A 25,080-nucleotide genomic window follows, 5' to 3' on the forward strand; every position below is an offset into this window, starting at 1 on the left:
TCTATGCTGGAGTGCAAATTATAAACAAACCACTATAATAGACAGTGAATAAAAGCACCAAATATGATACCAGCCACTATTTATTATAAATACATGGTAGACATATGGGATAAATGATAAATTGTATTTCGTAGTTGCTAACTTTTCAGACCTCCCCTCCGGGAGTTGCGGGGGGTAGTTCTGTGAATTCGGGGGCAGTCTGGATATAATGACGTGACTTCCAGTGCACCCACCACTTCTCAGTATGGCTTCAGGGAGAGTGCTGGACACTCTTGGGAGTCCGGGAGGTTGTCTGCTATTTCAAAAGTCTCGAGAATATTAGGCAAGATGGTACATATGCTGTATATTTTACACAAAAGTGGAACTACAGCCAGTCTAGAGGGCAAGGGCCATTGAACAGTCAGTAGTCCGTCTGCCCAACGGATTTCCTTTTTTTTTTTGTGGGCCAGGCTGGTGACTGACTTTGCGATTGTCCCGCATATAGATTATAACGATGAGACATATTTAACTAGCAGGAAAAATATTGGTGCTACAAAAAAATAACCGTGGCTCTCCAGCACACAGATATAGTCGAACATTAGTTATTCTTTACTCAAATGTTTCCTCTAGATAGCTGGCTCCGTTCTAAACTTTATTTAGGGTATTCCATTTATTTATACGGATGTATTGTCAGCTGGCTCCTGGCTCTGACAGTGGACTCCCAGGTTGTCCCTGACCCTTCCTTTGTGACCACGCTTGTTACACCACTGAATACATTATAATGTAATGAGATACATAATGATCAGTATAACTGATAGGAATGTATGATTAGGTGTAATATAATGTAATACAGGTATAAAGATACTGTGTATAATGTGTGGTGTCACCTCTCCTCTCCAGATCATCTCTCCCATAGTTGATGTATCTCCTCAGGGACTCAATACACCTATTCTGCAGATAGTTCTTCTGTCTCTCTCCATATCGTACATCTGGACTGTTCCATCTCTGTGTAGTGATCTGAGCCTCGTGCATGATGGGGATATACACCCCTGTCTCCATGTCCAGGTACATGAAATCTCTTCCATCGTATGCGTCCTGCATATAACCCGAGGTGCTGCCGTCATCTCTCAGCTCACAGCCGTACATCCACTGGAAGAAGTGGAAACCTGCACACAGCACAGGAACATGTTACATGGAGGCAGAGCGTGTGGTGTCATGTGCACAGCAGTGTGTGTGTGTGTGTGTGTGTGTGTGTGTACCATGTGACATCTCATGTGTACTGTGCAGAACAACTATGGAGTATTCATTAGCTATTATAATGAACAGTAATTAACCAGGAGTAGACAATCTGCTTTCTGGCTGTAGGTGAACTACAACTCCCATCGTCCCTAGTAGTTGTAGTCAGGTGACAGCTGGAGAAGCACAGACTGCTATAACCTGGATTATGAAAACATCCAGCTAGCATATACAGTAACCCAGTTATGTCACTACTCCCCCATTACTGTAGGTGGAGGAAACCAGGTCACATGATCAGAATGTCCAACAGAAACAGGAATAATGAGGAGCAGTCACCACAAAATAATTTATATTCAATCCCCGAGGAAAAGCTGCTTATCATTGATTGGCTGATAGAATTGATTGACAGCTCAAAGCAACCAATCTGGTGTGAACTCCCAACCCCACCAGAACTTGGTAGATAGGACGAGTGATAGACCCCAATGTTAAGGAGTAAAAACTCCTGTGTGCTGATCCTGGGCCGATGTAGCGGGACTGGTCCATATTAAAGAATGACCACCACCTCAGAGGCCCAATATGTGGCTATACCGCCAGAGCCTACTCACACCCACAGACACCAGTCTCCAATATTTTGGTTAAAAATCCTTCCTATGACAAGTCATGTTTTGAAGCAGAGTAAAAATATTTAAGAACTCAGCATCCAGTCCCAAAAATCCAATTTAATATAAACACTGTCCCTCATTTTGGAATATTGAGCTTCAAAGGCATATAATAGGCATACTTTAAATGGGAATAGTTTTTAGTATCTAATTTTTCTCAGATAAGTGAAAGTTATAATGAATGAGCCCTGTACCATTATAATAATTATGTGTTTAAATACAAAGCAAAATGATATGCTGCATCTTCATCCTCATTCCAAATAATAAATAGATTGTCAATGTAATGACCATAGAGCACCTGCCTTAGCCTCATTGTCACCAACACATGGTTAGTTAGATTCAAGGTCTCCTGTATAGAGGTTGGCATAACTTTGAACAAATCTGGTGCCCATGGCCGTTCCCATTACTTGTAAGTAATACATTTGATTAAATAAAAAACAATTATGGTTCAAGATAAAATTAATAGAATCAAGGATAAACCAGTAATGCCTCTCTGGGGTTACTCCATCTAAGCAGAGACACTTTTTGATGGCTTTAAATCCTTTGCAGTGTGTTTTATTTCTATACAAATATTGCATATCCAACATTAGCAATCTGTAGGTATTTTTCCATTGTATATTCTTAACCAAGTTCAGTAATTGAGTCAGATTTCTAAGGTATGATTTCACAGAGGCAACGTAAGGTTGCACAAAGGAATCAAAGTAAAAAGACTAATTGGATGTTAAAGACCCTAAGCCCGAAACACTGAGACGTCTTGGAGAGAGGAGTGACTTGTGAAACTTTGGTAGGTGATAATAGATAGGAGCGACAAAAATTAGGGCCAATTCAATAGAGTTCTCAATTGTCTCTGAAAACTGTAAGTTAATTAAAACAAGCAAAGCTCACTTGTATAGGAATTGGCTACACCAAAAACCATAATATAAACAATTTTATTAAGTTTAAAATCACATATGTAGGTAAATATTTATAAATAATTATTTATAAAAACAATGGGGTTCAAAACGGGCTCATTTCAGCACAACTTCAGCATCTATATATCTCAAATAAGCATAATCATAAATTTACTGCTAGGACTCCCAGCTAAATGTAACTGTTTCCAATTCAGTCCTGCAGAGAAAATAGAGATCTGTTGTACAGGAGAATAAGTACAAACATTGGGGATCCAAAGAATATCCTCTTCTATCCTTGTTTTAAGCAATTCTGCCGTTCAGGGGTAATCAGGCAAAAGACTACGAACGGCTTCACCCCAGACTTTACATTGAATTAGCAAATACGTTAATGGAAATAATTCCATCGCTAAACAAAATAATTTGTATGGCTACTCGACAAGTAATAGTTTGACATTGGAATCAACCTACTTTTAATTGAAAGAAAGTTGGAACCAAAACTTTATTTACACTATGGGAAGTTTACGATTTCAGTCGATCAATATTCATATAATAAGTTTAAAAAGATGTTGTCTAGTTAGGAAATTAGTCGCTTTGGGTAACACATAAACAAAATGTGTGATATCATTTCATCATACAAGATATCTCCCCTCTTCCTCTTTTCTATAATTTTTCTCAATTATTTATAAAATATCTTCACCCAATTGTATTGCCAGTTAAATGTTGTGACATTATATATATATAGTATTGTTAATACATTGTTGTAATTTCTTTTAAAGGAAAATTAAAGTAAATTTTTTGTTATGCGTATGTTTGCAGTTAAGTGTGTATGTTATGCGTTTGTATATAGTGTAGTGTGTATGTTGTGTGTGTGTATATAATGTGTGTGTGTGTGTGTATGCAGTGTGGTGTGCATATTATAGGTGTGTGTATGCACTGTAGTGTGCATATTATGTGTGGGTATACTGTGTTGTGTGCATTTTATGTGTGTGTATACAGAGTAGTGTGTATGTTATGTGTGTATGCAGTGTAGTGTGCATATCCCAGTGTTTGTGTACACAATGTAGTGTGTATCTCACCTCCAGTGTGGTTGAAGCGACTCACTATTGTCCTCACATCGTGTTTGTATACAGGCTCATGGCCTTTATGAATCTTTATGTTTCTATCCCAGTACTCCGGTTTCTCTTTCCTCATCCACGGAGCCACAGGATGTAGAATCCGAGAGTCGCTGTTATAGTTCGTAATCTGCTGATCATCCACATATCCAACTATAGAGAACTCAGGCAGCCCCGATCCTGTACCTGAGACCCCCGTGACACAATACTGCAGAGTGTGACTGTCTGAGAGAGACATAGAGACTGTTACATATCACACATTATACACAGGTAAATTGACCACGTCAAAATAAAACATATAAAGCATGGTGCTTTATAAATATATAAAAATATAAAGCTTGGTGTAAAACAAATATAAAAACACTGGTGCTGCGGGACTGTGGCCAAAGGGGTACGATGTTTCATATTTGGTGGTCTTGCCCGATTATCACCACCTTCTGGGATTCAGTCCATAGTTTCCTAAATACCCTTTTTGAAGCCCCCATCCCGAAAGATCCCTGGATATTTCTTTTATGTTACCCTCCCCAAGACCTGGACAAATTCTCTAAGAAATTAACTGCCCACATCCTGACAGCAGCCAAATCACTCATAGCCCTTAATTGGAAAAAGACCTCACCTCCATCCCTTTTGGCTCTCAAGAAGCAGATTTGGCACGTGGCCGCTATGGAGGAGATTACGTACTACCTCCACGATAGAGGCCACGTTTTCAGTCAAGTCTGGGCTCCATGGCTAGCCGTGGAACTCACCTTCCCCCCTCAACGCTCCGCGTCCTCCGACCTGGCCCTTGTGCGATGACCCTAACTCTTCCCGACACATATCTCTCCCTCTGCTATAGGCTCAACACACCCTAGTTATCCTCTAAATACTTACAGTGCTTATCTTTGTGGTCCTACCCCCCTCACCCCTCCCCCATAATCCCTTTTGTTCCTACACCCATTTTATATTACTATTTAAAAATGTAAAAACCGGTCATTTTTGTCTAAAGGTTTCCTAATATGCGATACACCAAAATAACTGTTGTGATTTTACTGTGTATGCTACACAGTGTTATCGTTTTGCTGTCTGTATTTTCTTGATTGACCACTGAAAATAAAAAATTATAAAAAAAAACAAAACACTGGTGTTACTTGTATAATACATTCAGTCCATATCACCATCAGGATATTATGGGGGCTGCAGTGATGTGGGACCTGGTAAATGGCCATGGCCACACCCCTTAAATGTTTTATAAAAAACATCAAGGGAATACAATTGTCTTTGGAGAAGAGGCCCAATGAGATAACCACTGATTTAAGAGTCTGGATGGATAAACATTTTTATTACCATTGGTCTGACACAGATGAAAGCATTGACTGCAGTATCAGCGTTAATGGGATCTCTCTGCTTTTCCTTACCTTCTTCTCCTTTCACCTCTTCCTCTCTGCATCATCATCATCATCTATTTATATAGCGGCACTAATTCCGCAGCCCTGTACAGAGAACTCACTCACATCAGTCCCTGCACCATTGACAAAGAGAGAGACTAGGGTTAATTTGATAGCAGCCAATTAACCTACCAGTATGTTTTTGGAGTGTGGGAGGAAACTGGAGCACCCGGAGGAAACCCACGCAAACACAGGGAGAAGATACAAACTCCACACAGAAAAGGTCATGGCCGGGAATCGAACTCATGACCTCAGTGCTGCTATAATGTGATATTTGGGAATGCATTATGTTATTTGGGGGTGGCTGTATTAATGTAATCTAGGCCACATAGCATTAATACACTCCCTGATAACATTAATACACTCCCTGATAACATTAATACTCCACTCCTAGAAGACACTTACCTATCTGTGAAGAAACTGCTGTGGTCGCTACAGACGGGAAGGAAGGGGTGGGAGGGGAGGGAAAGGAACGGATGTTTGCAGTAGTGCATTGGTGGCTGGTCCTGGGGGAAGGGCCAGTCACCGACAAGCAGAGCATCGGTGAGACTGGCCTACGTCAGCCCAGGGCTGACCACAATTATCCCTATAATGCAGATCACAAGTTAGGCGCTGCCGGCCACAACAATTCTCTTCTTAGAATTGCCTGAATTCTAATTGTTTATTCTTATTTTCTGGACTTCATAAGTAATATTTATTCAATTTGTTTAATCTGTCACAGTTCACATTATATCCAAGATAAATATAGGGGTTGTAATGTTGCTTGTAGTGCACACAGGTCCACGTAGATACTACTGCGGGAATGATTGGAAAATGCTCCTATCTAAGATCACACTAAACAAAATAGAGTTGGTAAGGCCGGGACTAGGTATGACATAGTTTTCTTACTAAAACAAATTTTCTTCTTAAAAGCTGCTTTTGAGAATAACCCCGATCTCAAAGGTCCGACTAGGCCCTCATCAATACAAGGACTGGCTTTTCACAGAAGGTGTATTGCTTAACTTAACTAGATGCCGATCCCCCACCACCATTGCTGATTTACGGGAGAAATACGGACTGGCTCAAACTAACAAACCTCTGTCAATATATTCAATGGTTGATGATCGGACATGCACAGTTGTAGTACAGACCCCTGGTAAGAGCCCAGAAGTTCCTTCTTTCACCACTGCGATAAACAAGAGTAGAAGTGACAATGGGGCACAGTCATCACCAGGACAGCCTGTTATCTGATGCTCGTACTGGTATGACTGTAACGGTAATTTGCCCCATTAAGTCATCTGTTCTAGCTGCAAATTGTTTGTATAAATAATGGTATGAAGGTCACCCTCCAAGCAATGTCTCGAGTCTTCAAAGACCCTTTGTATGGCTAATAATTCCCAGTACCATATAATTAATTGCAGCAGTAGAAACTTGATTTGAAAAGAATGGGCAAGGATGTAAAATCAGTCATTATCACTGCACTGGCAAAGAACGTCTCCCACACCTATCTCCAAAGCCTCTACTTCCACAATGAAGGGCAGATTGGTATCAGGACGCTGGAATACCAGAGCAACAATAAAATCTGTTCTTAAAGATTTAAAATTTGAAAGAGCTTCAGGAGACCAATCTGCCGGATTGTCAGTGCTGTGATGGGAGCAAGAATGATTTTATGAAACATCTGTCATAATTAGCAAATCCCAAACAGCTTTCATCGGGAGGTTGTCCAGTCAATGATAGCCCGTACCTTAACAGGACCCATACTAAATCCTGAGTAATAGGTGATATAATCTTATTCATTTTAAAAATCAAATTTTTCTACTTTTGCAAATAACTTATTTCATCTTAATGTCTCTGTCATAATTAGGATCTTATCACATGTTAATAAACTAATATATGAAATTATGAATGCTCAATCATAGAACATAGATATACCTGTGAAGTATATATATATATAAGTATATATATATAAGTACCTGTGAAGTCTCTGAAGCTTCTGAATGCTATTAAAATTGTCCCTAGTCTCTCTCTCTCTTTCTGTGTGTGTGTTAGGGAATTTAGACTGTAAGCCCCAATGGGGCAGGGACTGATGTGAGTGAGTTCTCTGTACAGCGCTGCGGAATTAGTGGCGCTATATAAATAAATGGTGATGATGATAAAAGGTTCTCATTAGTATCTACACAGCCCTCTTCTAATGATCTGACAGGGGAGGAGGGCTGGAGGCTGAAGAAGCATTTTTAAAAAGTCACTACATGTGATCAAAAATTGTTCCTTTCATTAGGATCAACTTTGCTATTGAGAATCTGATCCATATTTTCTGCTTGCCCCAGCAGCAGATATAAGAAATTACATACATTTTTCTGTTTCTGTAGCCCTCTTTTTATTTTATGAAACTCTTTTGCATAATTGTATATTGCTGTCTGTCATTTCAATATTCATTTGTATACCTTAAGCACTGTGACTATTTTGTCATATTAAATTCCATTAATAACGTTCTGTCTTTGTGGTCTTAACAGATTCACATGCTAGCTAAGCTTGGTTATTGTATAGACGCTACCTAAGTTAAACATATGTTTGGTTTACGATAATACTGGTTAATTAAAGATGAATTATAGTGAGATGTAAGTTCAGGAGAACATAATAACTGCTGCAAAGTGTTAGCTTTGAAATGGAATATTAGTGGTGCAGTATTGGTCATAGATAGTGAATGTGAGATAGTATTTTGGGTTATTAATCATTTTTAGACAAACCAGTTGGTTTTGTTGTCATTAACCCTTTGTCCCGCATATGTCACACAGGCTCAGGTGAATGCTGTGACAGACTCTAATAATATCTTTACATGGTGATAATATTCGGTTCAGAGAGAATAAATAATGAGAATATTGTCTGAATACAAGACCAAGAATTTCCTACATACTTCATTAATAAAATTCTGAAACACTGCCAAAGGGCATAACCAATCACTCATAGTATGAGTGTTAAAGGCCATTATCCATTCACCCGTCACCTTTATTGTTAAAGGATTATAGCTACCCCTGAGATTGATCTAAAATAAAACATTGCATCCCTGATTTGATTAAACAGTCCAGAAACTAAAGGAATAGGCTAATTATTTTTAACTATTATCTTATTTTAGACCTCTGTAGTCAGTTCATGTGTGTATGCCCCCATCTTTCTTGGAAACAAAGAGGAACCCAGCACTGATGACATGGATGGTCTAGTAAACCCCTTATCCAAATCTTCCTTAATATAGTGCTCGACTGCCTTAGACTCTGGGCTTGAGAGGACATAACCTTACTTTGTAAAATTTGGAACCAGGATTTAACTAAAATGGCACAAACAAAATTTCTATGAAGTAGTTTGTCAGCAGATTTTTACATACATCATAATACTCTCTGTAAGGTTCAGGTATGTTTCCAGAAACAAGTAGTAGTAAGATGAATAGACAAACATAACTATTGCTCTTAATACAGATTTCTCAGTTAAATGGCAGATGTTTTTCATGGGCAGCATGGTGGCTCAGTGGTTAGCACTTCTGCTCACAGCACTGGGGTCATGAGTTCGATTCCCGACCATGGCCTTATCAGTGGTAGAGGTCGGGGCATGTGGCAATGCAGGAATAGTCAATATGGAGGGAAATGGTCAGGGCAGGCAGCAATCCAGAGAATGGTCAGTGTCAGGCAAAGCCAGAACCGGAACAGGAACCAGAGCGGAGCAGCAAACAGACCCACAGTAACTTAAATGCCACTGTCCTGAGAGTAATGACTACAGCTGACTGCACCTTTTCAGAATGCTCCCTAGGTGCTGGGCTATGGATAATTAGGCTGTACTGCAGTCATGTGACCACACTTTAAATCACCCGTCTAGCCGCAATGAAACGACCATAGTAACCGAGCGGCCAGTGGGGAGAAGCTGTACGGAGCAGTGGCACAGTTGCCTACTCTTGGTATGTCTGGGACATTACCTGATCTTAAAATAATGAACACAGTGCACAATGTAAACCATCAACAATCATACAAAATAACTTTATTCTAATGTTCATGGACTTAAACATTATGTTGCCCATTGGTCACAGTTACCTACTCTGCCGGAATGTCTGGGAGGCTCCCGAATTTTTGGAGCTCTCCCGGATTCCAGGGAGAGCAGGGCAACCTCCCGAGTCCTGCCTGCTTCGTTGGTGAAGTGGGTGGGGGCGGGGCTAATAGTGTCATCCTGGACTCGCCACCTGCTATAATAGGCCGAAATTGGTGTCGTATAGCAGGGGGTGTGGCCGAATGACGCGATTAGCGTGGCCACACCACCCCCAAAACATGGTCAACTTCAGATATCTTCTGGAGGGGTGATCTCCAAAGTTGGCAAGTATGGTATTGGTACAAACTCTGAAGTTTTCTGCCTTTGTTTAAAAAACTGTTCCCAAGACTGTATATATTGCTCTATATTAGAAACGGTTATTTTCATACTAGGATAAAAACATCACGTTACACAATGGCAATTCCCTATATACTGTGGATATTTGGCATCTCTAACCATCATACATATTACTATATATCTGATCCCCTCCACACATACTCACCAGAATACACCCCGGACACCCCCAGAATAAGCAGGAAGAGGGGGGACATCTTCATCCTCCTGTGTGTGATATATTGGGGGGACCTGGAACAATAATAACACAAACTTCCTCAGAGAGGAACTGACAAGTATAACAGTCGCTCAGCGAGTAAATAACTCTTTACAGGAAGCTCGGGTCTCTCTGCTGATTGGATGGTGAATGTGTCTCCAGCAACAGGAAAGTAAACAGACAGATGATCAGCAGCAAATATGCATAAAGTGAAGGAAAACATTAGGAACACTGAGAGAGAAAGTGAAACTGAGATGTTGCAAAAATAGATACATTAATAGAAATCACATACTGAGAACAGGAGGTCATGAGTACAGATGTAAAGCTGCCTAACACCTACTTAATTAATTACTAATGTTGGAACATAGTAACAGCTTTAGGCTAAGTGTCACATGTGTAGTCACACTGGAGGGCAAGTGGGAGTTTCTTAAAATGTCCTGTTGTTTAGTCGTGTTCATGTTTATGTTGTATAACACGGTGCCCAAGTGGTTAGCACTTCTGCCTTACAGCACTGGGGTCATGAATTAAATTCCTAACCACGGCCTTATCTGTGTGGAGTTTGTATGTTCTCCCCTTGTCTGCGTGGGTTTCCTCCAGGTGCTCCGGTTTCCTCCCACACTCCAAAAACATACGGGTAGGTTTAATTGGCTGCTAACAAATTGACCCTAGTGTGTGTGTATGTGTGTGTTAAGGAATTTAGACTGTAAGCCACAATGGGGCAGGGACTGATGTGAGTTCTCTGTACAGCGCTGCGGAATCAGTGGCGCTATATAAATAAATGGTGAGGATGATGATTAAAGACTCATCAAATTCCAAGGTGGCAAATGTATTATCCTGGATGGAAGGGTGACAGAGATAAAGCAAATTAACATATCGTCTTGACACTGCAAAGGACCAGGTGAGTCTAAACACACACAAACATGATAACTGCATGCAGATGTGACACCCATAAAGCATACATGCACTGCAGAAGCAGGACCTGACAAAGGATCTCATAGGACGATACAGAAGTGACAGTTGCTTAATCAATGTATAGCCTCACAATAAGTGCTTGAAAGGGTGGGGTCATCCAAAATAGAAACATACACAGAAAAAAATCCCGCAACACACTGCTGTGAACTATTCTACTTGTACATAAAATGCAGAAGTCTCAGTGACACACAGTTGCAAATATATGACAAGTCACCCGCCCTGGCCAGGCCCTTTATTATTATTAAAGATGTATCCCACAATCTTTCCCTGCGTGTTGATCCTTGTATATAGAAACATAAATCTGTAACAACTAACTTGCTCCTTCCATTCCCCAGAAGCTTCATTATACATAACCAGCAAAACATTCACTACAGAAGATTGGTCCTCCCCATCCCTCTTCCTCACCCCCGTAGCATTGTGCAGCCTCAGTTTTCATCCAGAGCCGTGAGCATATTTGCCAACTTTTGCTGTCTCTCCTGCGGGGGATCTCGGAGGGGAGGTTATCCGGCAAGTGTGGCAGAAGGCATGGCGGCGAGGGTCGGGGATGGGGCTCAACAACTCAAATCACATCATTAAGCCCCTTCCAAGATCCAGGAGAGTGCCTGCTCTTCCGGGAGCCCAGGAGCACTCCCCGAAATTCAGGATTCTCACGGGCATTAAAGCCAGGTTAAACTGCTTTTATATAGATGAAACGATAGAGTGCTTTGGAGCTGTAATTGATGAACAGAATAGAAGTGTTATACTTGATACTTGATAAATAGGTCCTTTCGTGTAATATAATTGTAGCAAAACATATTACTTACCTGTTATACAACAGAGACTATCCTGTAATCAGGTAATGTAAGGCAATTACCCATCTGGCAGAAGGTTGTGGTGAACAGGCAGGAAAATAAATGATAGGAAATCCATTTGTAAAATACACAATCTATTAACCAGTGGTTATAATATGGTGATAGGTCTACAAAGTGACTAAAATGTCAGTATTAGCAATTTATGGTAAAATGAGAGCTGAACACAGGGGGCCTGGTTTATCCTCGTACACAATGTGAACGCAACTTGCAGTTATAAGAATGCACGTAACTTGTACACACGTACACACGTACACACGTATACATATCCAAGCGGAACTCAAGAAACATTTCCATTTGTACCTGGGTATAAGAACGCTCTGATTATACGTTACTTCCCGTATGCAGACAGACAGAACACAGGATACGTACATGCAATGTGCAATATAAAGTACCATGACAACGCATGCAAAAAAAGATTTCCTAAAATTAATTTACAACTCTTAATACTATAATCATTAGTAAAAATATTTGTTTAAAAAATTTTTTAAAAAAAAATATATATATATTTTACCATAAAATAAATAAATCAGGATGTTCTTAATGCGTACTATAAAATGCATTTTTGCAGTTTCTCTTACTTGTAAACACACGTTCTGGCACACATACCTGTAGTCATCACTGTCAGTCAGCACCTACACCTGCTCTGTAGCTGGTGCAAGTGATAAGGCTAAAGAAACGTACCTAAGAGATGCCCAAGATTTGAATCGGCCGCAGGTGCGTCAGGCGCGGGCTGGCAGGTTGCAGCCCTGGGGGCACACAGGCGGCCGCATCACATGACACTCGATGCGGCCGCGTCGTTGTCTATGTTAGTCCAGCCCCGCCCATTCCCGTTTCGCCCCTTAAAGCCATAGGCAGTCGGAAGTGTCATTTGCGTGCAGACATGAATTGCATGCCATTGTGTTCAGTGGCGTAATTCACGTTCTAGCGCAGGCGCAGAGGATTTTCACACAAGATACAGCACACAAACGGACTTGCGTTTGAAGATATATCAAGATTTTCATTGCACTTTTAAATGGTATTAATATGCCATCTACTGGTCATAAATGAGACTTCAGCTTTTTTAACAACTTTCTTAACATTTTTTTGACAATACTTTTTGGGGTATATTTACTAACCTGCGGGATTGAAAGAGTGGAGATGTTGCCTATAGTAACCAATCAGATTCTAGCTGTCATTTTGTAGAATATACTGTTAAATCTAAAATTCTGACCCAAGTCAGCCTGTGGTGTCAAGTATATCTGGAAGCGCTTCAATCAGCTGGAGAGAATTGACACAGACCAAGTTCTGTATGCAAGGAATATTCTCTAGTTTATTGATACAAAGATACAGGTTTTTATAGGCTACTGAATAAATGAATCCTACGTCATATGCATACAATAGTTTATACCACTAGTTTATGAGAAGCGCTACTGATTAACTTTCTCACGTATTCTTGAGGTGTTTACTTTTCTCCCCCTTCTAAGGACAAATGAGCCTATTATTTCTTATCTCAAGGGGAGTTGGAGATATGCTATGTGCAACACCATGGATACAGCTCCCATACTACCAGCTGGATATGAAGCTCATTATTGTTTTCATAACTGGTTACATTCTTCAGGTGTTCTCTATTAGTTCAACTTCAAGGCCATAGGCTCACATATTGCAAAACTGCAAGTTAACAGAAAAATGAATAATCTCTTCTAGCAAATAATATTTCTATACAAGTTACAATAAAATGGCTGAACAAAGGCCTTATGAGGCCTTAACAAAAAATCATATTTAACATTTCCCATCTTTTATTCAATTTTCGACCCTTTCTCCTCCTACCTACCTAATCCTATCTATAGAACCACATTCTTAATAAGCAGGTACTTATACACATGTAGGAGGCCACATGCATAGAGTTGGTCCCCTTAGGAATCTGTCAACTCATCCCCCACTAATAAGCCTGTGATCCTCCCTGTCCTAACTTGATTTATGAGGAGATGCATTTTGGCAAATGTCCATGTCTAGAAAAGATGGTTTCTTAGAAGATGGTTTCTTAAAAGATGGTTTCTTAAAAGATAGTTAATGAGTCTATAGTAGTTCTGCAGGCCTTGCATGTCCTTTGTTCAATCTTTAGTAGTTTCTTGTTGCAAACTCTGCAGTTCTTTGGCTTTGCTAGTCCAAATAATTCATGACACTCATAGTCTGGTCAGGTTTCAGAAGTAATTTCTGTGATCATCAGAGGTTCGGGATTTTCAGTGGTTCCCTTTTTGGAGAGACAACAATCAAGTGTCAGTAACTTCTTAATCAGCCATATATTTAGTTTCATTATCACCTATACGATCAACAGGATTGCTAAACCATTTGCTACTAATGCCAATATTTCCAATATCCAACATGAATCATTACTGACAACTTTACCAATGAGGTTATGCATCTGCACAAAGACATTTTCAGAGTTTACTCTACTATGAGTGCAAATTGTTGAGCACTCCTTCCCATATGTTTCTCACAGTGGCATAGGCAATATGTCACTTAACTGTCTGTTTCATACTGGGTTAGGGAGGCCTTAATCCCTACTTCAGTCACAATTATTCTGGCAAGACATATCAATACAATGAGACAGTCATTTCTATTTATCAGAACAAGACTCCCCTGATTTGAAGACTTTGCAGTGTTATGCGTGAATCCAGGTGTCTCTTTCCTGTACTTTCACTGCCATGGGAGTCGTCAACAGGACTTGATAAGGACCCTTGTATCTGGGTTCAAGACTTCTCCTGATGTGCTTTCTCACGACCACCCAGCCCCCCAGGGTGCAGTTTATGGGTACCTGTATCAAAATTAGGGTTTGCAATGGAGGAGAATATTTGACCATGTATTTCAGTTAGTTGTTTCTATAATAAGGCAACATAATTCAACAAATCACTATATACATGGTGTAGTTGCTATGGAAAATAACAGCCTGTTCTGTTTGCTGTGCCAAACAATATCTCATATGGTGTTAAACCTGTGTCTTTCCTAGCAGTATTTTTTTCTGAGTGCAGGTAAACATGAGATCCATGGCAGACCTGTTTCAGCCATTATTTTCTGCATTTTCAATTTCAGTGTACCATTAAGGCGCTCCATACATCCTGAACTTTGGGATCTGTAGGGGGTGTGATAGTTTCTGGAATCCTTGCCCCGTAAAGTGTATCCCTCTGTCACTTACAATGACCTCTGGTACACCATATCATCAGATTACCTCATTCGCAATTTTCTTGGCTAATGCTTTAGCATTTGCTTTTCTATACAGCCATGTCTCCAGCCAGTGACTAAAGAAGTTGACACAGACAAGCACATTCTCAAAGCCCGAGCATTTGGGAAGTTATAAAGTCTATCTGTATCCTCTTATAGGGATATTGTGTCTGGGGTGTGCTTTTCCATAGGACAGACTTACTCGGGTTACTTTGTGCACAGACTAGGCATTCTGCCACTAACGACTGTGCTGCTTGGGCGAACCCTGGTACTATCCATAAGCTGCTAGTGAGTACAACCATAGCATCTTTTCCCAGATGCACTTTCTCGTGTGCTATATTGGCCATAATGGGATAAACTACTTTTGGCAGACACAAACGCTGACCTTTACACCACTCCTTGCACTTCTAGTGCTCCATGTATTGCCCAAGTCTTTTTCTTATTTTCTGTTGCTTGTCTTTCCATAAGTTGGAGTGTGCTCTGGTCAAACAGGGGTCAGGGGGTCACCATGTAAATAGACTCCCCTTGGGGTACTGGGGCTATGGCGGCTTCTCGTGCGGCCTGGTCTATTTCACTTAGCTTCGGGGGTAGTATCTCTGTGTGTGTCTTCATCTTCATCACTGTTTGGAGGACAGCTGGAATGCAGTGAACAATGCCCTGGTATGTTCATCATATTGACTGGTTTGCTTGCTGAACCCATAAGGTCCCTACTTTTCCATACAGGGCCATAATCATGCGCAATTACAAATGCATAACTTGAATCAGTGTAAATATTTACTCTTTGTCCTTTTGCATATATGCATGCAAGTGTCAGGGCCTTTAGTTCAGCTTCTTGTGCTGACATGTGACTCGGTAGAGTCTGTTGAATCACTATTTCTGTGTGTGTGGTTACAGCACACCCTGTATACGGGACAGGATCTATGTGATAGTGTGAACCATCTACAAAAAGAGTGATGTCTGCATCTGGTAATGTAAAAACGGAATGTGAAATCCAAATAGCGCTTCACTTTTAACAGCCGCCCGCTGGAATTCAAAGGGAATATACACAACTTCCCAACAATTCATAGACAAATTACAATAATATGAAGACCTACAGGCGCTTATAAATATTCTTTCTAAATAAATAATAAAGATAATACTTAAATTTGGTGATGACCACCCTCCGATTCTTATTTCTCACAAGTATTCATGTGATCATGGAACAGAGAAAAAAAAAAGGACAATATAGTGTAATACAGTCCAATTAATATATATAACAAAAAATAAAAAATAAATAATAAAAATAAAAAATAAATAAATAGTTCAATAGACACAGAAGATCTTCTCTTATATGTAGACACCCCCTATGGTGGGGTACTCACAAGAGTCAGATGAAATATGGGCTCATCAAAAGATAACTTGTCTTTTCTTTTCATATAATCTCCATCCATGGGATATTTCCATTGACACGAATTTTTGATGTTTCACCAGCATAAAAAAAGGGAATAAAATATCTCTAGTGTGATATTGCTTGGATAAAAATTTATTCATATAATCACAGAGATATATAGTATAAAAACAAAGTATATCTACTCATACCAGATAGATGAAATATTCAGGCAGTTGGTAAAGATTCCACAAAGTTTCCAAACTGGTTCCCATGCAGAGTACACCAAAACATAAACATCCATTCAGTGTAAGAGATATAAAAATCAGCAATAAACAAGCTCCAACATGTTTCGACCTGAACTGGTCTTTTTCAAGGTGCATAGTTAACTGATCTTTCCTATAGGCTATTTATATTCAAACCCTCCAATAAGAGCATTCTTTCAATTAGTTTGGTGAAACATCATAATTTCCATATATCAGCAATTCCAAATCCAGTTACTTATATCACATAAAAGCAATAAATGAATATAATTGTTCTTACTTTCCCTTTCATTAAAACAAGAAAAGAAAAAAAGATAAAAAAAAAAAAAAGAGAAAAAAAAAAAAAAAAAAAAAAAAAAAAAAAACCATTTCTAACTATAACAGCGCTATGTCACTTCCGGTTTTGGACATAGTGACATCATATCCGGTTTAGCGATATTCTAAAAGATAGAAATAGGGTACACAGAAAATCCTTGCAATTAGATATTCTAAGTGAGAGATGCATACAAATACCAACCATATGTGAGAGTAAAACGAAAATGTGCTTGGGCAGGATATTGAAAATAGCGCTACATCACTTCCGGTTTGGGGACTTCCGGTTTCGTGACATAGATATATTTCCATGTAAAACACTATTCTATGATTCCTGCTTAGTATTTCTCAACCACAGTGATATATACAGGGGTAAGTATACACATAACTCACAGAAATGAATAAATATCAATCATGTGACATCACTTCCGTTTTTTCGATTTGTCAATATCATACAGGATTCCAGTTACATATATATCAAATGGGCCCCCATCACTTAGGCATAATACAGACATAATGACATATTATATAACATTTTACAAACATCAATAAAGTGACATATATAACAATATTAAGATCCTTTCTTATTGTTTAGGATGCTGGCGTCACTTCCGGTTTTGTAGTATGATGCAGGGTCTTTCAAAGATGTATTGTTTACATAGGTTGCCATGGAAACAAAAAGAAAAATAAAATAAAAAATAAGGAAAAAATAATTACACATAATCAGAAGCACAGAAAATGACTTGACAATATCAAGTAACATTGAGACATCTCAGATGAATAATAGTTTAAGTCAGAAAACACTTTAACTCAAAGTCCCTGTTTAACCCTTTAGGGATTAGACTATCAAGTTTATAAATCCAAGACATTTCTGTTCTTGCTAATAAATTGTCTATGTTTCTGATTTTCCAATTACTCTGTATGGAGTCAATGGCCATAAAAAAAGTCAGTTCAGAAGGTGAGCAATTGTGTTTGTTTTTAAAATGTTGGGAAACAGAATGTGTAATTACACCTTTTTTAATGTTTCTCACATGTTCACTTATGCGAGTTTTTAGGGGTCTTGATGTTCTACCTACATATATGAGACCACATTTGCACCCCAAAATATATATCACATTTCTAGAGTTGCAGGTGAGAAAATGATTAATAGAATATTCTTTTTCATTTACAATAAATTTCTCAAATTTGCTAATCTTAGACGTTATTACCCTACAGCCTTGACACATTCCACATCTATGGAAACCTTTGCTGACAATTCTACCACTAGGCTTAGTGCTTCCACAGGTGCCCCTTACTAATTTGTCTTTGATATTGGGGGCTCTTCTGTATATAAAAGACGGCTGTTCAGGAAGCAATTCATTCAGAATCTCGTCTTTTCGTAGTATATACCAATGTTTCCGAACTAATTTTTCTATGCCTTTATATTGACTGTTGTATCTCATAATAAATGCAGTATCGTATTTTTTCCTCTCGTTAGTTTGATTTGATGTCTTGTCTTTTTCTTTTTTATATAACAGATCATGTCTATCCATTTTGACAGTTCTTTCCATTGCTTTCTCTAGATGTTGTTGACTATAACCTTTTGCTTGAAAGGTTTCTTTCATATCATTCATTTGTTGGTTTAAAATACTAGGATCAGTGCAGTTGCGTTTTAATCTAAGAAACTGACTATATGGAATCCCATTTAGCCATGCTTCATGATGCTCACTATCCTTAAGAATATATGAATTACTATCCGTAGGTTTTTTATACCCCATAGTTTGTATTATTCCATCTTTAACATAAATTTGTAAATCTAAAAAATTAACTGAGGTTTTACTGATATCAAACGTTAAATGAACATTCCAATCATTTTCATTCAGGTAAGAGCAAAACTGATCTAGAGAATCTCTATCTCCACGCCAAAAGAAGATGATATCATCTATATACCTGAACCATGACACCAGGCCCGCTCCAAGAACGCCAACTTGACTGAGAAATGTGTGTTCCCAATGAGCCATAAATAAATTGGCGTAACTTGGAGCGAACCTGGTGCCCATGGCTGTGCCCGTTTTTTGCAGGTAATAGTTGTCTTGAAAATAGAAGTAGTTGTTATAAATTATGAAATTAATTCCTTCAAGAATAAAGAGTTTAAGATTTTGATTTAAATTGACTGAATTAAGAAAAAACTCTATAGATTGCAGACCTCTCTGATGAGAGATTATGGTGTACAGAGAGGTGACATCTGCTGTGATCAAAAACAAATTGTTGTCACAGGTCATACCATCTAACTTCTGTAAGATATCCCCTGTATCTTTCAAATAAGACGGTGTAGTTTTAACAATGGGCTGAAGATGATAATCTATAAAAGCTGACAGGTTGGAAGTGATACAGTTGACTCCTGATATAATGGGGCGTCCTGGGGGGTTTGTTGAGTTTTTATGAATCTTGGGCAAGATGTATATATATGGAGTGGTGGGAGCTGAAATTAAAATAAATTCAGCAACCTTTTTGTCTATAGTGGTATTGGACAAAAACTTATTAATAAGTATAGTGAATTTTGTTCTAATAGATACAGCGTGAGATAAAACCAGAGATTCTTGTTTCATTAGTTCTATGCAATCATGTTCAGAAAAATTTTGTTTGCATTTTTTTTTTTTCCTTTCTTTCTGTTCAAGCTGGAATGGAATTCCCCCAAATCCCTAGGGTAACCCCAATATATACAGGTACTTCTCCCATCTTTTGAAACTTGCTGCAATAAGGCAGCAGGATTCAACATTGTGCACTGCTTAAGTGTAACGTTACTGGGAGTAAGCAGTGCTACTTCATTAGGATAGGCTTCAGTAAGGAGCATGTGGAATCCAAGGAAAAGGTTCTTGGTTTCTGAGTTCCACAAAGTTTACACTCATTAGATGGAGTGTACAGTACAACGGTTAAGACAGATGTGGTAACTTTAATTCTTCTGGAAGAGAAACACTTAGCTTAAATAACCTGTTAATAAGCCACATCATCAGTTCTATTAGTGTATATAATAATGTGTTGGGCCACAATACTCACAAACACATTCCTGCATTGGGTGTAAACCCCTGTAGTCATGGGTTCCTCTTTTCTTTATTTGGTTGGGTTAAACTTTCATATTAGAATTTTCTAATTATGTATAATGATCTATACATTACTATGGGCCTGAGTCTGGTTCTTCCAAACTTGGCTTTCCTTTCTAGTCTAGTAAACATCTACAGCGCACAGCAAAGGAAAATAACGTGCAATCTATATTCCTCCTGCTAATATCAATGAACTCCCCTCTCTGGTCTCCCTTGGACCTTTAAAAAACTTAAAATACAGTTTACTCAGATTCCCCTTGTCTGAAGGTCTTAACATATATCTGTGAACATGAGAGGCTCTGGGGCCTCTTGTGCTTCCTTTTTTTTTTTTTTTTTTTTTTTTTTTCTTCTAATAAAAAAGGAAAGGGAGGAAGAAAATACACAGTGCGCTCGGCAAGTGTTATATGTCACTCATTTCACAATAGGAGGGAATGTCCTTTGTGCTGTATATCTTCATACTTAGTAAATCTGGCCGGTAACAAATGTTTTGCTTGTGCTTGGTTTCTGTCACAACGTACGATACCGTTAAGGTAACTGGGTGTCCTAGCACAATATCTATACTCTTTTCAAGCACTAAAGCAGAGTAGTATGCAAGTGACCTTAGCTTGCGACCATGTATTTGTGTCAGTACTCCTTGTACATGTGCACTGACTTCATAACAAAATAATGTGAAAGGCTTGTCATAATCTGGCAAAGCCAGTGCTGGCGCTGAAGTTATTTCAGCTTAAAATTGGTTAAACATTTGGTTCTGCTCAGAGGAGAGTATAAATGGCTTGCTATGATCCAGAAGTGCTAATGCAGGAGCACATACAATTGCTCTTAAAGTCTTAAATCTTTTTCATTTCTGTAAAAATATAGAATTCCCATCAATGCATTACCATACCCACAATAAAAAGAATTATTTACAGTATATGACAATTATAGCACAGTAAATAAGGGCAGTAAATGTCTTTACAAATACTGATTTACTCAAAACTGTAATGAGGATACAAATAAAAACCTTTTGCTTTCTGCACATACAGAAAAACCACCTAGTTCATGCATTTGCTATGCGAATAGCACATAAACTCTAATATCTCTTCCAAAACAAGGTAATCATTACTCAGAAGAGTTTACGTTATTTAAATCCTTCATTAGTTTATACTTATGTTTGTTGTGGTGCAAAGATGGTGCATTGGAAGTTAAATCAATGCAATCTGGATTGCCTAATGGGTCTTTGCAGCTGGAGACCTGTGAATAAAAAAACTTTTGCATAGAGATTAACATTTATTTACTAGGAATTACTGTAACTGTAACATGCGTGTATACTGTTATCAGGTAACCAGTGAACAGCTGCTAAAAGCTTAACTGTGACGCTATGCGTTCCATGCCTTGATTTCCTCAAAGGGGCAGTCCCTAATTTCACAAATAGAGAATGTCAAAGTGACGAGACCTGGGCGAGTGTTCAAAGCCACTCCTTTCTTATCATCTCTTAGTACAGCCCTTTTAAATGACACTAATTAAATTTCCGGGTTTAGAAACATTCAATCTGGAATCTTGGTTCCAAGTATTCAACCATTTTAAAAGCAGCACTGTCTCATAAATCAGAGTACTCTCGTTAGACACAATACATTGTGTCTGTAAATCATTCAACATTTTCTCAACAAAATCTCTCTCCCGTGACCAAATATTCACACATATTTCTAGATTCTGTGATTTTCGTGTTCAAAGTAAAAATATATTCACTTAAGTCTCGCTCACAGACGACATTTTATCTCGTAACATTTCTTTAAAGGCATAACAAACCCTCCTGATTTCTGAGAACATTCATCAGCGCCATTTTAACACAGATAAAAACAGCATGTAAGCTCACTCCCACAATTCTCAACTTCATTAAAGAGAAAGCTATATTTCTGAACTTCAGAAACAAAATTATTTTGTTCAAATACAGAAACGGCTTGTTGGATCCCAGCCAGCTTTGTTCTGACACTAGTACTTATAGTGATAATGTACATTATTTACAATCTTGTCCGTGCAATCGGACCAAACATTTTAAAACTTCTTTTGTATCTTTTTAAAAGCTTATCATTAAGCAATGAATGTACAACTTTTTCAACCTTGAAACATGTCTCTTGTAAAAAACGGACAAGACAGACAAACATTGTGATTTAAAGTAAATCAAACATCTCCCTTATAGAGCACTAAGACAGAGAACAAACAATGTGAATTATCACGGATCTCTCTCACACGCAGTAAGACGGAGACAAAACTCACATACAGAGAAAGAAAACTTAACTGACATCTTCCAGCCTACTGCTGTGGAACTACAAGTCCCAGCATTACACTAAATACAAGTTAGCTTCAACATGTTATCATCAATCAGCACTCCGGACACATTTTTTTAATTTTACATACATTGTCAAAAAACAAAAAACAGTGTGCTTCTTATCTCAACACACTGAAATCATTTACACAGAATAAGGGAGGGGCACATTTCACTTATTCAGCTGCACAGGATCAAACATACATTTATAATATACAACCTACTTGATTCATTATTCAGCTTCCGATGCATTTAGCATATCCACATATATTTCGACTTTTCAGATCTCTTAACTTTCCTGTGCCACCTCAAACAATCTCTTGGGGTTTGATCTCAATACCCCTTTGTTCTTGTCACATTACCACTTGCAACACCTTTGTTTCTCCATCCACACATATCTTTGGCTATCCCCGCTTTCTTGAAAAATTCCCTGCAGACCTTCTACTCCCCCATTTCCTTTAGTCTTTGTGCATCATATCTATGAGGGAGCTGCTGTCATTTGTTTACTATCTATATTACTCGTATTGACAGTATTCTGTTGAGTCCAAATCGGGACTCTTATCTAGTTTCTGTGGGTTGTCCTTGCACTGGACGTCCCGTTCTGTGGACTCCTTGTACTGGATGTCCGTGCTAAATAGCTTCTTTGACAGTATCTGGGACGAAGGTCTTTTGGAAATCTCTCTTACACAATTTGGGCAGATTACAGAATCTCCCTTCTTTGATATACCTCTGGGGATGGTGTCTAAAATGTTCACTCAATGTTCAAAACAATAACTCTCTAAATCCCTCTATTCCATTACATGCTTCTTTGATCAATGTCTTATGTGACTTTTATGCTTTATACATCATACATAGGTACAAACACATGCACTCAAAATTCAATCATCTTTCAAAAATCTAATCAACAATACAATTACAGTAAACAAATTGGGTTAATACTGTATTATATTAATCAGATGATACTTGAGACTCACAAATTCGCGTGTCAGGTGCCTCAGACAGACATGAGGTGACCCAGACTAGGAAGACCAACGAGTAGAAATCTACTGACCGCGGATGTTGGGGTTCAATGTGCTGGGAAACCTCCGTTGTCTGTCTTGTAGCCTGCTGGACAGCGAATCTCGGTGGGACCTCCAAGTTGTTAAATCTAAAATTCTGACCCAAGTCAGCCTGTGGTGTCAAGTATATCTGGAAGCGCTTCAATCAGCTGGAGAGAATTGACACAGACCAAGTTCTGTATGCAAGGAATATTCTCTAGTTTATTGATACAAAGATACAGGTTTTTATAGGCTACTGAATAAATGAATCCTACGTCATATGCATACAATAGTTTATACCACTAGTTTATGAGAAGCGCTACTGATTAACTTTCTCACGTATTCTTGAGGTGTTTACTTTTCTCCCCCTTCTAAGGACAAATGAGCCTATTATTTCTTATCTCAAGGGGAGTTGGAGATATGCTATGTGCAACACCATGGATACAGCTCCCATACTACCAGCTGGATATGAAGCTCATTATTGTTTTCATAACTGGTTACATTCTTCAGGTGTTCTCTATTAGTTCAACTTCAAGGCCATAGGCTCACATATTGCAAAACTGCAAGTTAACAGAAAAATGAATAATCTCTTCTAGCAAATAATATTTCTATACAAGTTACAATAAAATGGCTGAACAAAGGCCTTATGAGGCCTTAACAAAAAATCATATTTAACAATACTAAATAAATGACAGCTAGAATCTGATTGGTTGCTATAGGCAATATCTCCAATTAATCAATCCCGCAGTTTAGTAAATATACCCCATTGACTTGGTGCATAACAGGCACTTTTAATCTTGCCATAACATCTCAGCTCACGAAGCTAAATGGTTGTCATAATTCCCCTCTGCTAACATGTTATACAGAAATTGTACCTAGGACCAAATAAGCTACTTACATCCAATTTCACGTGAAGGGGACATGGTTTTATTACATGGTGGTATGGCCACATCATCATCATAATTTATTTATATAGCGCCACTAATTCCGCAGCGAAGTCACTCACATCAGTCCCTGTCCCATTGGGGCTTACAGTCTAAATTCCCTAACACACACACACACAGACAGACTAGGGTCAATTTGTTAGCAGCCAATTAACCTATCAGTATGTTTTTGGTGTGTGGGAGGAAACCAGAGCACCCGGAGGAAACCCACGCAAACAGAGGGAGAACATACAAACTCCACACAGATAAGGCCATGGTCGGGAATTAAACTCATGACCCCAGTGCCATGAGACAGAAATGCTAACCACTGAGCCACCTCCCTATAAATGTGCAAAGTCATAGAACAAACTTTTTAGAATAACACTAAGGGGTATATTTACTAAACTGCGGGTTTGAAAAAGTAGAGATGTTGCCTATAGCAACCAATCAGATTCTAGCTGTCATTTTGTAGAATGCACTAAATAAATGAGAACTAGAATCTGATTGGTTGCCAAAGGCAACATCTCCACTTTTTCAAACCTGCAATTTAGTAAATTAGCCCTAACTGTGCTAAATAGCAAAGGACAGACTGACATTGTGTCTGCATTTCATTTTTTACCTGCAAACAATGGTTTCTAAGTCATTGTTATTGAAAATATATATATTTACATAGTGCTGGGTACAGACATATGGATACTACTAGTTGTGAATTCCATAGGATGTCTGCTATCAGAATATATATGATTTGTAGGGGGACATAGAGGGAGCTTCAATGAATTGTATAATACATGTTTTATTGATGCAAAAAAGTAAAAATTTACCCGAGCACCTGAAACATAAAAAGTCAAAAGACCTCCGGCATTGAGAGGGTTAAAGTGC

General features: G+C 38.6%; 1 protein-coding gene and 2 long non-coding RNA genes across 6 annotated transcripts in view; all 3 read right to left on the reverse strand.

Annotated features, from left to right (window-relative positions):
• Nucleotides 1-10,049, reverse strand: part of LOC142102009 (class I histocompatibility antigen, F10 alpha chain-like) — a 176,534-nt gene extending 166,485 nt beyond the window's left edge. Inside the window, exons 1-3 of one of the 3 annotated variants that reach the window (XM_075186515.1) lie at nucleotides 9,850-10,049; nucleotides 3,841-4,101; nucleotides 867-1,145 (exon numbers count right to left, since the gene is read on the reverse strand). In XM_075186515.1, the coding sequence (XP_075042616.1) occupies nucleotides 867-1,145; nucleotides 3,841-4,101; nucleotides 9,850-9,904 (595 nt within the window). In that variant the 5' untranslated portion in view covers nucleotides 9,905-10,049. The remainder of the gene's footprint in view (nucleotides 1-866; nucleotides 1,146-3,840; nucleotides 4,102-9,849) is intronic. The other 2 variants (XM_075186516.1, XM_075186513.1) reach the window with 2 other exon arrangements.
• Nucleotides 10,050-13,898: 3,849 nt separating this feature from the next.
• Nucleotides 13,899-23,379, reverse strand: LOC142102004 (uncharacterized). 2 transcript variants are annotated; one of them, XR_012679178.1, is made up of 2 exons: nucleotides 23,216-23,379; nucleotides 13,899-14,514 (listed from the first exon to the last, which is right to left on the reverse strand). It is a non-coding gene; the product is annotated as an uncharacterized LOC142102004 (long non-coding RNA). The 2 variants fall into 2 exon arrangements; XR_012679179.1 differs by lacking the exon at nucleotides 23,216-23,379 and adding an exon at nucleotides 22,466-23,206.
• On the reverse strand, nucleotides 19,470-22,454 carry LOC142102003 (uncharacterized). The gene is made up of 2 exons (XR_012679177.1): nucleotides 20,539-22,454; nucleotides 19,470-19,814 (listed from the first exon to the last, which is right to left on the reverse strand). It is a non-coding gene; the product is annotated as an uncharacterized LOC142102003 (long non-coding RNA).
• Nucleotides 23,380-25,080: the final 1,701 nt, after the last annotated feature.

Source organism: Mixophyes fleayi, chromosome 9 (genome assembly GCF_038048845.1).
Source record: "Mixophyes fleayi isolate aMixFle1 chromosome 9, aMixFle1.hap1, whole genome shotgun sequence".
NCBI classification, from domain to species: domain Eukaryota; kingdom Metazoa; phylum Chordata; class Amphibia; order Anura; family Limnodynastidae; genus Mixophyes; species Mixophyes fleayi.